Genomic DNA, 13154 nt, shown 5'->3' with positions numbered 1-13154 from the left:
CACCTCACGAAAAAAGAACATGCTCACCATACGAACTATGCTGACCTTTTGGAGCTCGCAGAACTACTTGGCTGCCAGTATTTTGAGAAGTTAAAGGTAAGTTAATGCTTTCTTTAATCAACTTCATCATAAAAAAAGTGTGCAATATTTAATCTTAAATGCATTTGTTTTCTTTAAGATCGGGAAGACCTACTACACATCTCACCGAATCATCGATGAGATGTTAGAAATCCTGGGCAGTGTCGTTAAATAGCCTATCTTGGCAAACATCAGTGCTTCTGTGGCAATTGGGCTTGAGGTGGACGAGACCACAGATGTGTCTGTGAAGAAGCAGCTCGATGTTCACGTTAGGTATAATTTTATTCCAAGAATGACAACAATTAAGACTTAAAATAATTTTGAATGACGTGTCTTTATTATGTTTAATATAGTCTTGCATAGCCAGACCTAGGAACCTGGGACCTGGGAAACGCTCTATTTCTTTAAACCAATCACAGTTGGTTGGCGGTTGCAAGCTTGTTGTTCTTTCACGTAGTCTGGATTGAATCTGATCGGGGCAACAACATATTCCACCGCCACTGATTGGGTAGTAATAATAAACAAATAAGGCTTATCCCAAAAACCTACATCTGTTGAGTCAGTCTGACTGTTTAATATGTTCATCAGATACATGGACAAAAATGGGCTGCTTTACAGCCAATTTCTGGACCTGGTGACAGTCAGCGATGGCAGAGCTGACACCATAGTCAAGGCAATAAGAACGATCCTCACAAAAAAGAACATTCCCACCCAGAGGATTTATGGCCTGGGGACAGATGGAGCAGCTGTCATGACTGGTATGAACTAACAACAAAAAACAAGGTTGATATTCACTGCAGCTTAAAAACTAAAACATGTTTGTCCTGAAACAGGGAGAGTGAATGGAGTGGCCAAGCAGCTACAGGACACCTTCCCATGGATGGTGTCGGTTGCATGTGCCGCACACCGCCTCGCCCTGTGCTGCAAGGACGCCTCATTAGGAGTGGCTTACATGAACTCCTTCAGGGACCTTCTACAGCAGCTACACCTGTACTTCAGGAACAGTGTGAATCGCACAGCTGTACTCCAGGCTTCAGCAGAGTGCTTGGGCCTGGATAACTTGAAAGTGAAGGTAATTTAAAAGGGAAAAAACATCTTCCATATTTGGAGGCACCTGATATGACTTAATATGCTTTCATCTTGTGGCTCTAAATATTTTTAGGAAGTGAAGGACACACGCTGACTTTCGCAAGCCATGGCTGTTTCCAACCTACAGCGGAACCTGACCGCTGTCCTAGCAGCCTTGGCTGAGGAGACGGAGCATAAGAAATGCCCAACAGCCAAGGGGTTGTATGGCTTTCTGGCTGCCTACAGCTTTGTGGCGTCGGTCCACCTGCAAGCAGATGTGCTGCCACATATCAGCAGGCTGTCAAGGCTGTTCCAGAAGGAAAATGTCAACTTCCTTGCTCTGAAAGTGCAAGTATACTTTCCAATGTTTTATTTTTGACACCACTGTCCATACACTGCTCATACTAACCAGATATCTGCTGTTGCTGCATTTACACCTACTCTGTCTTTGTTATTAGGTCCCTGTGACAATGGCCTGCCTCCGAGCAATTAAAGATGCTGGAGACCATCAGCCACCAGGGTCTTTCCTTTCAAAGCTCCATGCAGACCTGGACAACCCTGCAGGACTTGGGGCTTACAGTATTGTCCATGAGGAGGAGAGGAACAAGAGAGGGACAAGAAAGCGACTGACCAGGGAAGAGCTCTGGGGCCGGTTCAGGAGCCAGGTATGTTTGTTTTAGATTTAGCATTTAGCAGACGCTTCTACTCACCAGAACTCACAAGTATATCTCCTTTCTAAACAAGCGACTAAGAGCATAATCTAGAGCTAAAGTCAAAGTGCAATCGTAGCAAACAATAATACAAAAGGTGCTTAAGAGGGAGGATCCTGTTAATACTAGATGCCTATTAAGTGGTTTGAATATGGACACAAGTTTCAGTTTAATAATCTGTTGCTGTTATGGTTAGGTGATGGATCCATATTTCGATGGCCTGCTGGGGAGCCTGGAGAGGAGGTTCCAGAATCTGGACCTTTTAGGGGCCTTCCATGTGCTGAGCCCTCAGGCAGCAACTGGAGATGAGGCCATTTACGTAGCCAATTTGCAGCTCCTTGCCGGCAAATTTCTACAGGCTGACTGTAATGAGGTGCTGCAGGAATGGTCCTCTTTTAAACAGCAGCTGATAGTTGGGCCATTCAAGGTATCATAATGAATTACAGTAACATTCCTTTTCAGGAGTTCTATAGCCTGGATTGATGTTCATGTTGTGTTTCATGTGTCTCAGGACTTGGATCAGCAGCAGGTGATGCAGGAACTGTCATCAGAGGTGGGTGAATGGGGGCTGCTTTACCCATCTCTGAGCAAGCTGGCTGCCATTGGCCTGGCCATCCCAGTTTCCAGTGTAAACTGTGAGAGGGATTTCTCAACATTGAACCGGGTAGGATACTTGAACAAGTGATATCATTATTTGACTTTATTCAAATCTCAACCCCATGGGCTCCACATCCACTTGTCTGTTGATTATTATGTTTGTATTTACAGGTGAAGACTGACTTGAGAAATCACTTGCAGGGGGAACACCTTGCCACCTGTATGCGATTGAGCATCAATGGCCCCCCAACCAGAGACTTTCCCTTTAGGAGAGCCTTAGAGCTATTCTTTAAGACCCCCAGAAAAATAAAGTGCTCTCAGGCAGGATGCCAACTGTGCCATCATCACTAAATCGAATCAAGTCAAGTCATTTTATGTATAGAGCATAACAAAAACATATATGGATCAAGAAACAAGGCAGGACAAATGATATATGAGAGAAAAACTAAGGAAGTAAACCCCTTGGCAGAACCCAAGATATTCAAGTCACTGGGGCAGTGGAACGAAGTGGAGACATTTGGCACATTCATTACTACTGTAGGTGCCATGCTCTTTTGACACCTGATATTAAACTAACAAATTGCCAGATGAAAGTGATGTAAATGAACAACACAAATAAAATAAGTTACATATATGTGTTATTGGCTATGGTAGGTTATTGGTATGTTAAATTATTTGATTATTAAAATGTAAAACGATCTTTTTCATATGGGTGTTTAGAGTTAGATCTAGTCTCTAGTCATTGTGTGCTCAAAGTGCACCAGATTGAAGCATTTCAAGCATTAAAATGTAAAAAATAATCTTCCCGGGGGGGCATACCCCCGGACCCCCCTAGAGGATGTGATGTCCAACCACCAATTATAAAATGTTCATACAATACTGAATACATTTGAAGCCTTTAATGATGTATGTGTCTTTCTTGTGCTGGCAGACACATAGAAACACAATGGCGGGGCGCACTTCGCACGCGCACACACACTTAAAATGTCCACACGCTCCGCGCTCACGTTTTGCTGGGCCAGCGTGCCTTAGCACCGCCGCTATGACTCCATCCTAGGGGAAACACTGGATGTGTGTTATTGAGTTGGGTCACACAGTTAGAGAGACAATGGTCGTTCTGAATTATCAATAGATGTATTCATTTTAAGTGAGCTGACACCGAGGTTAGAGAAAGTTCAGAGAAGGCCTCAGGTTATAAAAAACAGTTCACCTTTTTGTTTGTTAACTACTAAAGATGTCAACGATGACGTTTAAACATATACAAGTATAGCTTTCAGAGAGATAAACATGTGGCATTTGTGTGGTAGGCTGCATGATAAAATGTGTGTGCGTTAAACATGCTTAGGGAAAAAGTGTGTGTGTTCATTACAGTGGCTATATATGCTGTATGATTGTTGCACTGTGGGGGGCATTTCCACGATTGGCTGCTGTGGTAGCAGGTGATGTACTTCCCATTATTGTTTGTTTGTTTGTTGCAACAACTAAATAATAATTACTGATCAGCTATGTCTGTGTTTTATTGATTCCTCTCTGTTTCATTCTTTCCTGTTGTGTTATGCTGGAACGCCACAACAAACTAATGGTAACACTGTCTTTTTATCATTCATCAAAGATAGCAGAAAAACATGCATTATGTAGGCTACTATATGGAGGGGACTCTGACAGAGGATTACTCACAAAGTACACAGTAAAAGTACTTCATTTCATTTCTGGTAGTGTAGCACCCATAAGGTTGAGGTTGTCTACCTGCACATGCATGTTTATACCACAAGGGGGCAGATCACCTGATGGTTCATCTTTGTTTTATGCTGGAGATGAACAGAAGAAGTGTGTCTGTCTGTTGTGCTTTGAGATCGTTTGAGATGCTGACATCTTGCACATGTGCTTTGTGGAAGTTAATAAATGAACGTTTTCTACACCTATAATACCCTTGCGGTCTGAGTTGTGTAACAGTAGCAGTCAAATTAGTACCGAGTCCAACAGTTTCAGTGTTATTAAGAACTTGTGGACAAAAATATTTGTATCACTCATTGAATATAGCAGGGAAAAAAATGAAAAGCAGCTGATTTGAAAAAACAAACTCGAGAGACGGCTGAGGTGACCAGGGGCCTTATTTATAACGCCGTGCGTAGGACTCACGTGGGAAGGTTGCTTACGTAGTAGAAATCCAAAAAATAGGTACAGAAATTTTCCAACATTTTCCGATTCACCAAACATTGCGTACCGGCGAGGAAAGTGCGTACAGCACTTCCTACACCGGTTTCCCTTTATAAATCACAACCGACTCGAAATGCTGTGCAGCTTTTGCGGGCTTCACGTAACGCCCATATTTGCCTATAAATAGTCAAAGAAACGCCCATTCATTCATTCATTCACTAGGCTTGTTTGAGACGCGTTGCGGCTCGCCTCGAAAGTAGACGAGAATAGCTGATTGCAGCCGTGGGAGGTCTCAAAAAGCTCGCCTGAAGTCGGACAGCTCGGAGTCGGCTTCGTCTTCTTCTTCTTCTTCTCTCGGATTTTTGGCGGATTGCAAACAACTTTAAGGTGCATACCGCCACCTCCGGAGTCGGCTTGACTCGGTTTGCATTTATAAAGAATGCACACATGTGTTTAATCGTTAATGTCAGATATGTACTAAGTAAATGCATTTGTTCCTGCTCAAGATTAGATTCAACTTTATTGTTATTGCACAGATTACAGGTACTGAGACAACGAAATGCAGTTTAGCTAGTTCTAACTAACTCATTATGCTGCTGTCAAATCCGTGTTTCAGTGCTGTACGATACCAGTCACCTCTGTGGAAACATTGGTATAACTGCCTTTTTTAATTTATATTTGAGTGTTGTATGTTTTTGTAATAATGGACCAAGAGTCTCTTTAAATAAAGATGATTAACCAGGTGCAACAAGCAGTAAAGTGAAAAGTAATGTACACAATAGACAGAATAAAATATAGAATGAATTGAATGATGACTAAACAGTGAGGGGTATGAATACACTAGATATCAGCCTGTGAGCAGTATGATTGAACAGTGTGTATGAATATGCTAAGATATATAAAGTATGAAAACGGTAAGCAGTGCAAGTATAGTATAACATATATAGATATTAATTTCATGATGATAAACATTGTGGAACAATGATGAAAAATGGGAATGCATGTGGCGACGTAAAACTGACACAAAACAACAACAAACTTTTGCCGAGCCAATTGGAGAGTTACATCAGCAGCACGGGGTAAAAACCACCAATGAGCGCTCAGCTCGAGATACCAGCGAGTCGTTTCCCATCAAGCATTTAGCTTCCGCAGCCCATGGAGAGGAACTGCGCCGCCTCGCCTCGCCTCACTCTCAAGGCTGCGGGCGTCTTTGTCCCGCGAGATTTCAACGTCTCATGTAGGCGAGCCTCCAGAGCAAGTCGGACAAAATGACTAACCATCATGCAACGCACTAGCAAGACGTTGATCGCAACTGCGCAGGTCTCGCTTGTCTCAAACAAGCCTGTTTTGAATGACTGCATGAAGAAGATCGCAGGAAATGATGACAGAACAGCTAAAAAAGACATCTCGCACCGTGTCAGATTTTGGTTATTTTGGGGAGGTCGAGATAAATCATATTGTTTGGTGGATGCAGTTTGAACCAGAGTAGCAGCATGGAGGTCGGATCGTCACCAAAATAAATAAATAAGTGGTCCGAAAAAGGTTAATGACAAAAAAAATACACATAGCCTTCCTCATGCAGTGTGTTTGTACCGGGGACAGGAGACACCCCTTTGATGAGAAACTGTAAGAAATGATCGGGGAATCCCTCCAGAGTGCCCCCCCCCCCCGCAGCAACTCTATATCCACCAGTTAAAGGAAATACAACTAATGTGTTGTGTTATATCAGCTGTACAATTGACCAGATATGGTGTTCTTAGCTTCCATACCTCCTGTGTTTTACGAGCGACTTATCAAGTCTTAGCAAACGGCATAAAACATGATTAAACGTGATAGTATATACAACATGCTCGTATCTACAACCTATAGAAATGCAAAACGGCGTCAGTTTAGACGTAATTCTGTCCTCCTGCTTACCGCATCATTTATGAGAAAACATTTCATAACATTAACACAACATATTCGAGGTGGTTTTAAATAACATATCCGTATTTATTTATTTCTCCAAGTTATGTTTTTGTGTGCACTGAGGAGTCGCAAACAGGCGTTATGTTTAATAATTGTAAGATTGGCTTTAATCAATGTTTGAAAATGAATTCTTCATATATGATGAATGAGAGGTAACATTTTATTTATGGTATTATTTCCACACATTTCTCTCCATTCTTCCTTCTGCCAACGGCGTCGCAGTTTCTCGTCTCTCCCGTTGTTGTGCTTAGTGCGTACGCATGGGTTAGAGTTTGCGTGGAGGACCGCACATTTTCCCGTCAAGTTAGTATTTTATAAATCGCAAACATTGCGTAGAAACTGGCGTACGCCATTATTTGAGCGTATATTCCTTTATAAATTAGGCTCCAGGTGCCAGAAAGCCACAAGTGGGGCAGAGCTCTGTCCCACTTGTCAGAGTCCCCTCCATAGTAGCCTACATAATGCATGTTTATCTGCTATCTTTGATGAATGATAAAAATACAATGTTACCATTCGTTCTTAATGAAATTAATAGGATACTGTTTGACTTTGTATTAGTTAGCCTATACTTACATTGAAGTAATTTGAATCTTTACTTTTTGAGAAATCACCTGTCAAAGTCCCTTGCTGAGAACAAGATCAAGCCACTTCTGCTCTAGAGTATGTTTGTGTGGGACGTGGCCCGTGGGACATGTAAATGCAATGTCGACGCGTGAACTGTCAATGGGGGGTGGAGAGACACTATGGGCGCTCGTGAACTGTCAGCGTGGGGGGGGGTACCTCCTCGCCCTTTAATAATAAAGGGCGGGACGTCAGCGAACTGAGCCGGCCTTTCTCCGCATCTGATTCATGTCATCAGATTTTTAGAAAAGTGTTTTAGCCAATCTAAATGAAATATGCGGGACATCGTCTCAATGTGCGGGATGTACACATCGTGAAAATGCTGTGCAATACCGCACAAAGCGGGACATCTGGTCACCCAGACGGCTGAGCTGACCGCAGTGCAGAATCGCTGTATAGTTGAAATCTCCTAACAATGTTGTCCATTTTAGAAATAGGCCTATTAGGCCTATATTTAGCCCTTAATAACATTCATTTTCTGGGCTCAAAGTGTGTCTTGGCCGTTTTCATTGTGATCGCTAAATTCCCCTTGTTTATAATAATCACAGTTCCTTCAACAGGATACTGTAGTGATTCAAAGTGTGATTTTAGCATAGCCTACGAGTGCTTTTGTTTTGAAATCACTTTCGTGAGTTTCGTCTGCGCTCTTAAGGTAACTTCCGGTAGCAGAATATGAAAAAACGGTAGTTTTTTTGTTTCTGTTTTCTAGTGATTTTATTTTTTGTTTTGAGAAGTAGAAAATGAAAATCATCCCGTTTTTTAAGTTTAGTAAATCCCTTTTTGACCATGATAAAGAAAAACGCCTTGTATTTCAATTTTGGTTTTTCAATTTGAAAACAAAAATCAAATATCCAGTCGTTTTTTGTTTTGAGAGGATTTCAATAGTGTGTGTGTGAGGCTTAATTTTCATTTGTGTGTGTGTGAGGTGTTCAGTAGTGAATGTGAGAGGATTTCAGTAGTGTGTGTGCAAGGCCAGATGTTTTCAGTGGTGTGTGTGTGAGAGTATTTCAGTAGTGTGTGTGCAAGGTGAGTTTGAATTTTGGCCTACACGGCCCCTCATAAATAAGTGTTTGACCATGTACACCTGTTAAGCAATTTTATATTTGAGCCATAATGCAGGATTGTAGTTTTGGAATCATCAAGTTGAAAGTGGACTGGCCAAGATGCAATTGAATGGAAACAACTAAAGGTTTTAAATGACATGCAGATATCTTTGCAGACTAAGTGGCTCAGGAACTGGATAAAAGCTCACTTTACTGAGTTTTATGGGAGTGGCTATATACAGGACCGTCCTGTACACAACGCCAAATGACTATATACAGGACCGTCCTGTACACAACCCTCTGAAATGGCTATATACAGGACGGTCCTGTATATAAGGTCTCTGAAATGGCTATATACAGGACGGTCCTGTATATAAGGTCTCTGAAATGGCTATATACAGGACCGTCCTGTATACAAGCTCCGAAATGGCTATATACAGGACCGTCCTGTAAACAGCTCTCTGAAATGGCTATATACAGGACGGTCCTGTATATAGCCATTTCAGAGACCTTATATACAGGACCGTCCTGTATATAGCCATTTCAGAGACCTTATATACAGGACCGTCCTGTATATAGCCATTTCAGGGCTTCTGTGCAGGACCGTCCTGTATATAGCCATTTCAGAGAGCTGTGTACAGGACGGTCCTGTATATAGCCATTTGGCGTTGTGTACAGGACCGTCCTGTATATAGCCTCGGCCGAGTTTTATTATAAATAAAGAGTGAAGAGTCACTTTCATGGGCACCATCAATTTACCTTTCAAATTACCTACAGCATGTCTCTGCCGCTTCGGAAAAACCTCATCTTACCTTGAAACGGGACTTCTGAAGTCCTGTTTCAAGCACCTGCAGTTATACAGTCAGTCACACTCCACTACAATCACAGCTCATATCACTGCCAATTTTCACATCTGCTCTTTTCACTTTCCTCCCCCTCATGAACTACCTGTCCTCCTGTCTGTCTCCAATTTCATCACGAGCGCTGGCTTCTCCCAAATCTGTTGTGATGGTGCACTTCATCATCCCACACACACTAATGTGGAGAAAGAGAAAGAGATAGACGGAGACCAATTAGCATCTGCGTGCCAGACTTAAACCCCAGAGAGTCCCGGGTCGTTTCAGGGTTTTCATTATGCAGAAGATCTTGTTATTTTCATGGAACTTGATTTAGCTCAATTCAAGACAACTCAAAACTTCCTCAAAGAGAAAACAAATACTAAAAAGCTGTAATTTCTTACTTTTTCAGGAGGGGAAACGTGCTACCTGTCAATCAATGCCAAGTGCCAGAGCAGTTTGAAATGTGTTGGAATATTGCAACAATCAGAGCTTTTAATTAAAAGTTCAATCAACATTTCAAACAACATGAGTGCTTTTAGTTTCAACCAATTTTCCCTACATGGGTCATTATACCTGTAAAAAATCGAATGTTATTTTTTTCAATAAATCTTTGGTTGACTGATCTGTGATTCATTCAAAAACAGCTGGACTGTAATAAAGGTATAATGTACAGTGTTATCATTAAAAGACCTAATATTTCCAGTTAATTGCTCTCTCATGATGATAATATTTTCATAATCAATCAATCAATGTTTATTTATATAGCCCAATATCAGAAATGTTACATTTGTGTCAGTGGACTTCACAGTTTGTACAGAATATCAGTATGACAATACGACCCCCTCTGTCCTTAGACCCTCACATCGTACAAGGAAAAACTTCCGGAGAAAACCCACAGTTTAAAGGGAAAAATGGGAGAAACCTCAGGGAGAGCAACAGAGGAGGGATCCCTCTCCCAGGACGGACAGACGTGCAATAGATGCCGTGTGTAAATCGAAGAGATAATACATTTTACAGCATATAGACCGAATGTTAGGAAATGCATGTGTCTGTAATAAGAAGATGAATCCACGAGGATGTCAACAATCCTGTTGTCATAAGAAAGTATACAAAGCAAGGCAGCTAAACCACCTGAGCTTCAGCTGCTGTTCAGATAGAATTGTAGAAACATATTACAGGGTTGTTTATCAGAACCCCACTGATTGAAAAATAATCCAACATTTTTATTTTACTGGGTTCTGAGAAGCGAGACTGAAAAAGTCTCAGGTGGGCAAGTCAGCTTTAAATGAAGGCAACTTGCTGTGAAAACAAGGCAAACTAAAAGTGTAGTCATTTGACAGGTGTGTGTGTGTGTGTGTGTGTGTGTGTGTGTGTGTACACAACAATTGAAATGTGTTCTTTTCTCAGATGTTGCTGAATAGTATTAAGTCTTTTTGATGATAGCTGGTAATCTGACATTTTTTTTAAAATATTCTGTTGATTGTTTTGAGCAGCTATTGCAATACAAAATGATGTGTGAACAATTACCTTTTTATCTTATCTTGTCTTTTTAGTTATATATGAACCAAACAGAAGAAGAACATTTGTGCATTACAATGTGTTGTTTGTTAGGCATCTAACAATGTTTTGAAGTGGACAAGATGTGATATAGTCCAGGGTTGCTAAAGATCTAATATGCATTTAAAAACAACTACGTACACACCAGCAGAAACCTGCATCAGCAGGCCAGATCAAAGGCTTCATCAGAACTAAAGTTTAGATTGATTGCAGGCAGTGGAAGAAATAATGATCTCAGCAGGCAGAGAAATAACAACAACTGTAGGTGGAATTGCTATGAAACCTGTTGAAGTCGCTGACGCTTAACTGCACACAAATAATTGACAGATTGCATCTATAACAACATCTGACATCCATCAGCAAAAGAACCCCACACTGCCTGCTAACACAATCCCGGAGCATTTAATTATCCTCTGATTTTCTCTCTCTCTGTGAAAAGACAAGAATGGAATTAATCAAAAACAGCATCAGAGCTAAACACACTTGCATGCACATTGTAAGACAAGATGTAACCTTCCCAACAAAGTAGAGATGATTGTAAAGATCAAAATGAAAGTCATGTGCTGCAGCTGAGCTTCTCACAGGCGCTGTCTCAGTTTTTACTTTCCAATCATATATTTTCCATCTGCATATGCAATACTAAGTTAAAATACATCAATATGTCTGCATTAATGTGTGATTAATTAATGTGTTCCCACAAATTATACATTTGAATTTAAATGCTCAACTACATGCATATCACTTGTTGAGTTTTTTGCTATATTATCCAATTAAGATTGAGTTACTTTTTAGCACTTTAAGTAAAAAAGGGACAATGAACCATATAGTAAAAAAAAAACATGAACTAAAACAGGATGAAACTTGGACCATTCTCCATTTGTTCATCACTGAATAGATGTATTTGATTGTTTTTCCATTCATGTTGTTTTTAACTTGTAGAACAAACGGCCACACCAGATGTCTACATTTAAAAGGAATACTGTCACTACCTTCTGACACTTCCAAAAAACAATTGTTTTTTTTCCGCTTAAAGACTCTCCACCAAGCTTTTCATCCGTACATCTAAAATATTTATATGAAGGTGACGTTGAAGTTCACACTGTATTTTCAAGATAACTTTCAGGATAAGATATCTTTCCTCGAATCCATACCTGATTCGACTGTAGGAACCATATGGAGAGGAAGATGTTGAGGATGCTCTATAACTCTCACCTGTCAACTGTATCGATTATATTTTCCCTTCAGTGGACCTGTATCCACGCTGCGTTTCAGCAGAGACACTCACATCGGTGAACCCCCCCCTCGTCCCTCCCCCTCTGTAACCGACACTTTGCTGTTGAGTATGATACATGTTGGATGAGCTCGAATGCCCTCTATTTCCATGCTTTCCAACCCCAATCCTCCCTTTTCCTCTTCCCTCGTCCCCCCCCCCCCCTTTCCTACCTCTCCATCTGTTATTCAGATGAAAAATTGTCTAAACATTGTTCTCACCACTTTCCATAAACCAAAATAGACCTGGCCTACTAAAATGGCCCCTTCTTCACCTTCCCACTAGAATTTAGATAATAATATTTCCTTGGAAAAAAGTAAATATCTTGTTCTCTAGTTTTCACTTTAATTAAATTAGTTTCCATAACTGGGATATTTTTAACATTTTCTGGCCGGTTTACAAGTATATTTTGACAGCATGGTAGGACCTACTTAAGATCTTCCCAGGCAATTTTCAAAAAGTGTGTTTATTTAGTTATTAAAATTGTTTGAATCTAAAACACATTTTAAATAAGTTAAATACAAAATGTCTGAAAAGGCTATTATACATTTGAAAAAAATGTAAAAGAGTTTATAATGCCTACTAAGAATGGATTACACATTTGAATAAAAGGATGCCTTATGAAAAACATTAGCAGTAGAAAATGTTGGCACTAACACCAGTCTCACACTAACCACTGCGTCAGAAAACACTTTTTAAAAAATGGATCTGAATAAATGTTCATGCTTTTCTTCTAATCTTCAATAAAAAGTCCCATTCAATGTATAAATAAGTCAGTACAAGAGGGCAAAAAGTCCTGTCGAAACCTAATACATGACACTGACAGACACACATAGACGCACACATATACATGCTCACTCTGGCATTCACTCATACATATTCACCAACTGCAGTCTGAGTGGAAGCAGTGGACCTAATCTCTGCCACATACTGTTGTGTGTAACACGGCATGAAAGATGCATGCACGACATTTTGGAGAGAGGTTACACCCCACGACTGAATGGCTTTCATTCTGTCTAGTTCTGATTGGTCTGATGTATTTTTTTAGTAGTAGATTAGTAGTTGATCTCTTTGTGCAAGTCTGCAGACTCAGTTAGTCCCGAACTGAGCCTTGCGCTGTTTTTAAAGAACAGAGTTCTATCAGCCGAGAAGAGGAAGGGTTATTTTGTGGTTTCTCTAACTAGGTTTTTCTGAGTAATGAAGGTCGTTCGGTATCTTCTCTGTGAAAAGGCATTGAGCTTTATCT

At 40.6% G+C, this 13154-nt stretch overlaps 1 protein-coding gene across 1 annotated transcript; it reads left to right on the top strand.

Annotated features, from left to right (window-relative positions):
- The first annotated feature begins 670 nt into the window (after window positions 1-670).
- On the top strand, window positions 671-3011 carry LOC117560329 (zinc finger protein 862-like). The gene is made up of 7 exons (XM_034237184.1): window positions 671-836; window positions 912-1150; window positions 1295-1498; window positions 1605-1811; window positions 2053-2283; window positions 2368-2520; window positions 2625-3011. Exons 1-7 carry the CDS (start codon window positions 671-673, stop codon window positions 2802-2804), a joined length of 1380 nt encoding a protein of 459 aa, XP_034093075.1. The 3' UTR covers window positions 2805-3011.
- Window positions 3012-13154: the final 10143 nt, after the last annotated feature.

The sequence above is a fragment of the Gymnodraco acuticeps genome, unplaced genomic scaffold, assembly GCF_902827175.1.
Source record: "Gymnodraco acuticeps unplaced genomic scaffold, fGymAcu1.1, whole genome shotgun sequence".
Lineage (NCBI taxonomy): Eukaryota > Metazoa > Chordata > Actinopteri > Perciformes > Bathydraconidae > Gymnodraco > Gymnodraco acuticeps.
This window is presented reverse-complemented; position numbering and strand designations above follow the sequence as displayed.

Bases quoted from the DNA above. Each gene is read 5' to 3' on its own strand.
- LOC117560329 (XM_034237184.1), top strand. From the start codon at position 671: ATGGACAAAAATGGGCTGCTTTACAGCCAATTTCTGGACCTGGTGACA. The intron at 837-911 runs GTATGAACTAAC...GTCCTGAAACAG, and splicing joins TGGAGCAGCTGTCATGACTG to GGAGAGTGAATGGAGTGGCC. The intron at 1,812-2,052 runs GTATGTTTGTTT...TGTTATGGTTAG, and splicing joins GGGGCCGGTTCAGGAGCCAG to GTGATGGATCCATATTTCGA.